This window comes from Juglans microcarpa x Juglans regia, chromosome 4D, assembly GCF_004785595.1.
Source record: "Juglans microcarpa x Juglans regia isolate MS1-56 chromosome 4D, Jm3101_v1.0, whole genome shotgun sequence".
NCBI lineage: Eukaryota > Viridiplantae > Streptophyta > Magnoliopsida > Fagales > Juglandaceae > Juglans > Juglans microcarpa x Juglans regia.
In genome coordinates, this window is record NC_054600.1 from 33,117,257 (window position 1) to 33,123,369 (window position 6,113).

Sequence of the window (6,113 nt, forward strand, 5' to 3'; positions counted from 1 at the left end):
TAATATTAATAAAGGAAGCTGATCGGCTGAAGATTTGAATAATTATATTATAATTGATCGATTTATTTATTTTTAAGAAAAAATATAATTCAGATCATTGTAATTGGATGAAAGTGGTGCCTCCATTCTTCCAGGAAGCTGCCGTATCAAGTAGTACCCCAGCTTGGCTGGATTATATATGCACGGTGGCTGGCCTCATTAACACCTTCTACTAATAAAAAAAATCATAACTCAACACGCAGATTTACATGTAGTCGGAATTTTCAATTTCCTTACTTTATTGATTCCGTCGTACACCCAATAAATAGAACACCATTTTTTTTTTTACTGAAATTAAAATTAAGTAGGCTTTTTAGGATATCCCATTATTTAGAGAATTTGTAATTGTTGTGTGGCATTTTAATTTGTGTTCATAAAAATTTTATATATAATTATTTTTATGTATTTTTTATACACTTTACTAATGTGATTGGTTGTGTCACTTTTTTTAAATATAAAATAATTATTTTAACCAATCACCTACGTAAAATGTCTAAAAAGTATAAAAAATGATTGCATGCAGTAGATTTGTAATCCCACTTAAATATTCAATTCCATCTGTCATGAGCCAGCTGTGGAATCGAAGAGGTCAATTATCAGCTTCATTTAAAAATTACTCAACATCCACCATGACCATTGGAATGGCATTCGCGTGATTTACAAAGAAAACGAGGGTATAATGGTTCCAACTATAAATACTGTTGAACACGAGAGAAGGAAAGCAATCTTGCTCTTATTTGCTCAACTCCACTCGTTCAGAGTGCTTTCTTCTAAACGCTAGTAATTCTTTTGAAAGGTAAAAGCTTTTAGTCTAACATAATGGGCATAACCGAGGCATGCTCAAGATTGATTGGAGACGCGTTGCATGCATTTGGAAGCTCAAGAGCTAGCTCAGCGGCAACTCACCTTGGTGAGGACGATCGTGGTTGCAAGCAACAGAATGCGCGCAAGGTTGATGACACAATGGTCCTAGCTCTAATCACCGTGTTCGGAATGCAAAACAATGGAAGAATCAAGAAGGAAAATGCGCGGCGAGTGGTGGAGAAGCTTGGCTTGATATATAGTACTCCTCCTTCCGAGGAAGACAAATCTGGCTTTGAGCTACCTGGCGAAGGTGTTCTAGACGACGACGATGAAGTGCCCATAGAGGAGGTGCTTGGCGGCTTCGAGGATGCGTCGAAGCGCAACGAGTTACTGCGTGAAGCCTTCAAGATTTTCGACGAGGATGGTGATGGATATATAGAGGCAGTGGAGTTGAAGAGGGTCCTGGAGTGCTTGGGATTGGACGAGGGGTTGGGTATGGATCAGATCGAGAAGATGGTGAGAATTGTGGATTTGAACTTGGACGGGAAGGTTGATTTCAGTGAGTTCCAATTAATGATGAAGTGAAAATTAACCTCACTGATTATTTATCAAAGAATATTATTATTTATTGAGTTTGTTATGATAATTATTGTATATCCTTCTCTTCTTTTGAAGGAAAATGCATCGTCTTGAAAATTTGAGGTTGGTTTAATTGGAAACATGAAATTGCAGAGTCGCCGCATTTGATCAATTTGCTTCATTACTTGTTTAGAAGAAACTTGAAAATCTGGGATTTTTTTTTTTTTTTTTTTTTTTCCCGAGCCTGAACAATAAATTGGCAACATTTGAAGTCCAAATAGCCATCAACCTTCAACATAAATATACATTGAACTCTGTCTTGCTATGCTATGCACTCGGATACGGATGCAAACCCCAATCATGAAGACTGGCCATCTTTTACCAAAATCAATCATGCTATCATGGCCAGGATCTTTACCATTTTATGCATTGTCAGAGTAGTAGAGAAATTTAAAACAGTACGTTTGCATCTTCAGTGATTACAGCATTACTACTCAAGATTCCAGATTTGATGTTGTTACTATTATTAGCATTGGTGTCTCCATGGACAATGGCAGAATTCTGCCCAGAAACTGTCATTTCAGCAAACGAGGCATCATTTCCATGGACAGTGATGGTTGGTGACACATTTGGAACCCGGTGCAGATTATAGGTATTAAGTGGTTGTGGTGTACCTAAATGACTTTGAAGAAGCTGATACGAGCTGCAGTTTAAGGAGCCTCGAGCAACCATATCTTCTGCTAATTTTACCTAAAATCCCCATGAAAAGTTATTTACCTTCGTTATTTGTATTGCTCTGTATCCAAACAAACTCTCCGAGTTTTACGTTAGAATCTGCTACAATACCTTGGCTCTCAAAGCTTCCACATCTGATTTCAGGACTCGATTATTTGTATCCGCAACATTATACTGTTGATTTGCATCTGTGAGCTGCTTGCATAAAGACACATTTTCTCCTCTCAGTTGTTCAACCTGATACAGAACCATGAGTTAAACCAAACATAGTTTTAATAGGAGCATTGGCATTGACTTCGTCAAAAGCCTAGCTAAATGCAAAATTTAATGAATTTCATCAAAATAGGACTGCATTGGATTAGTCAAATAGATAAATGTAAAACTTTGAGCTACAGTAAATCTATAGGTTTCTTCAAATTTGAAGGTCTATTATTCATTTATCAAATCTATTTTTTATTCACTTTTAATCTCCAAATGTCTTTTTTATTCACGTTTAATCTCCAACCGTCTTGTAATAATAATGTAAGAATCAAATTAAATTATTAATCAATATATGATTAGTGTAATTGTAAAATATGAAAAAAAATAAAAATATTTTTATTAAAAAAATAATATTATATTATTATTTTGATGAATTCAATGGCTAATTTAATGTGGAATTATGACTAGGAAAGTTTTAGATTTATAGAAATCATGTATTTTTCATCAAATTTTAGAGATAACTTTGATGAAGCCAATGCCAATGCTCCGAATTCAACTATCTGAATTTCTTTTCCTCAGTAGCCAATTTGGGGAATCAAGATTTGACCCTTTTTTTAACCCTTTCAAGATTGACTAATCACACAACGCAAACATCTCAAAACATAAGATACCTGCAACTCAAGATCTTGCAGCTGTTCTTGTTTTCTTCTTCTTGATCGCCTAGCAGACTCCCGATTGGAAACCATCCTGTCCACCAATAACAATTCAATGTAGTTCGGGTCATAAATTACAACCTGGTATATATGTTACAATGTAGTTGATATACATGAACATACCTTCTTACACGTTTTAAATCGGTGGGGTCCGTGCTCTGCTCACATGGACCAGCTTCTAACTCAACATCTTCATCATCAGATTGCTCATGCGAGGAACCACTGGTAGCTCTCCTTTCTTGAGTATCCCTACCTTCTGTTTTGTTGACTGACTTTGGACTGCTAACTGACAGATTTCCAATTCGTTCGAGTATTAAAAAGAAGAACAAACAGAAAGGAGATTCATTAAACTCCAGGATATCTTGAAGGATGCTTATGTATATGCACGTGTCCTCGATCATACCACATATTGATGATTGGGAATCCGTGGTTGCTAAAATGCTAGATTTCTTGAAAGCGAGGAGGGGAGAACCGAGAAGGGTTTCTGTCAATCCACCGCAGCCTGAAAATAAACTTATTATGTCCTGTATTTACCAACAGGAACACGAGTTAGATCCTCCTATACTAGTACTAGATGGTGAATATTTGACTTGTCAATGCCCCGATATGGTCAGAATAATGGCTATGAGATATATATGCATCAATGAGCACTTGGGCACACCAGTTTATTTATCCTATATCCATCTCTATATACATTCACACATATTGGCCATCAATTTCATTTTGGTAAGAGACATATAAATAAAATTATCGCTTGTCTCAAAAGTTTAAGTTGGTAGGAAGCGATAGATTTTTTCCGCCTAATGAAAGTTGATAGGAGATGCACTTTAGAAAATTCTAATCAACTTGAGAATCCTAACAACGACATAATGGGATTGGGAACTATCCCCTGTCGACTTCTGTTGAAATGTCCCTTTGTCTAACTTCCTCGCGAGGTTGACTGTATCAGCATCATATAACATGTAGAATTAAACGAGCATAACCTAAAAATTACAAATATTATATACTTATATAGATATATTCTTACACTAGGCTTTCCCAATTAACTACATTAACTTGGCACTCCCAATATTATATCCCTAATATACCATTTTCACCTCAGCACGCTTTGGTAGAATTAAAGCGATGGGCCAAGTCGTCAAAATGGACTTCCCCTATTGTATGCCAATGGCTTTCAATTCATCCAACCGACATAAATTAATGAAAATTATATTAATAGTGCCGTTGATGGCATTTGACAAAGCGGGTGTAAAATCTATTTCTTCTGCAAATTCAAATACCTAGAGATTGATGGTCTGAATATATCAAAAAATTTAATGACTTAGCTTATTTTCAACAAAAAATTTAATGAGTTAGTTTATTTTCAACTCGGTGTCTAGAATATACTAATCATATCATTTAAAATATTGTAAAATTTGATTTGTAATATTTAAATTTTAAAATTTATCTTTTAGATCAAATTACACCATGTAAGTATTTTATTAGATGTGCTTTATATATCGGTTTGAGAATATAATTTCTCATTTTAAATATATTATGAGACTATTAGATGTCTCACACTCTAAATCCTAGAACCGAAAGGTAGAAGGCTCAAGTCTTATTTGGGTAATGAGATATTCTCAAAACTTATCATAATTTCTTTTCCAAATATCACTCAAATATAAAACACTCTTTAATTTCAATTTTTTAACTTTTTTATTTGATTATTATCTAAACACAAAACCCAATACAAAATTTTCAAACTCTCAAAAAATAGCAGGTTTGGAGGTAAAGACAAAACACAAAATTCTCATTTCATCTTATCTTATCTCATCATTACACATTTTTCAAATACTCATACAAAATATAATAAACAATTCAACTTTTTCAAATTTCAATTCAACTTTTTCAAATTTCAAAACAATAATAATATTAAAAAATAATATTTTAAACTTTCATCTAAAACCAAACATTCTCATCTCACTCCCCAAACCTCGATTTTTACAATTCCTTTCAACTCATTTTATTTCATCTCATTTAATTATTATAATTTTTTTAAATTTTACACAAAATAAAATAAATAATTTAATTTTTTCAAATTTTAAAATAAAAATAATATTAAAAATATATATTTTAATAATATTTTATTCAACTTTTAAATTTAATCTTAACTCTTCTCACCTCATTTGTAAAAAAAAACTAAACATACCCTACATATTATAGGGATGCTTAATTAATTATTGGTTTTTATTTATTTTACAAACTGAAATTGGCATGCGCCCATCTTCCATCGGTTAAGCAGTTAGGGACCAAAGGCAAAAGACTGCTTCTGTTAGTTAGGACTTGGGCGGAGGCCTAAACGGCTTTGCCACGTCACTTGACCGAGTAACACAGCGACGGTGATATAGAGAAAGAGAGAGGGACTGACCCGGCTTTTGAGACCGAAGTTGGCAAGATCACCGGAGAGCACATCGGTGAGATAGCCATCGACTTCATCGGCGAAACCAGCTCTGTCTCGCTCATGACTCTGAATCTCTCCGTTTATCTGATACTTGTCATCGTTATCACGGGTTCCAGTATCGATCAACTCGGGACCGTTTGTCGTCCTCCTTATGAACTCCTCGAGAGCCAACTCCGATGCGCTGCGCTTCATGTCACAGCTATTGAAAATCGACGCGATTTGAGACGGATTCCCAGAGCACAACGATAACCAGTGTTCACAAGTTGAACCGGTTCCACTACCAGGGACTGGAGGGAGGGGGAGGGGGAGGGGGGAGCGATTTACGGCATGGGTGAAGAAATAAATAGAAGCGGAACATGGAGAAGCGCAACTTGCGAAAGCAAAGCACGACAGGGTGCGATCGAGAGAGAGAAAAAGTACACTAGGTAGGACCGCACATGAAGTTTAAGATGTGACGTTTTACGAAAATTAAGGCCTTGTTAGTTTTCAAGAAATATCTAATTTAATCTAATCTCATCTCACTTTATCATTATAATTTTTTAAAATCTCTACACAAAATAAAATAAACAATTCAACTTTTTTAAATTCTAAAATAAAAATAA

The 6,113-nt window shown here is 34.8% G+C and overlaps 2 protein-coding genes across 2 annotated transcripts; one reads left to right on the forward strand and one right to left on the reverse strand.

The window, feature by feature from the left end:
- The first annotated feature begins 773 nt into the window (after nucleotides 1-773).
- Nucleotides 774-1,772, forward strand: LOC121261204 (probable calcium-binding protein CML43). The gene has a single exon (XM_041163448.1). It carries the CDS (start codon nucleotides 859-861, stop codon nucleotides 1,426-1,428), a length of 570 nt encoding a protein of 189 aa, XP_041019382.1. The 5' UTR covers nucleotides 774-858; the 3' UTR covers nucleotides 1,429-1,772.
- A 99-nt stretch (nucleotides 1,773-1,871) lies between these two features.
- LOC121261203 (basic leucine zipper 9) lies at nucleotides 1,872-5,890 on the reverse strand. Its single transcript, XM_041163447.1, has 6 exons — nucleotides 5,479-5,890; nucleotides 3,475-3,595; nucleotides 3,195-3,357; nucleotides 3,030-3,105; nucleotides 2,269-2,394; nucleotides 1,872-2,172 (listed from the first exon to the last, which is right to left on the reverse strand). The coding sequence occupies exons 1-6, from the start codon at nucleotides 5,701-5,703 to the stop codon at nucleotides 1,873-1,875; spliced, it is 1,011 nt and encodes a 336-aa protein (XP_041019381.1). The 5' UTR covers nucleotides 5,704-5,890; the 3' UTR covers nucleotide 1,872.
- Between the last annotated feature and the right edge of the window lie 223 nt (nucleotides 5,891-6,113).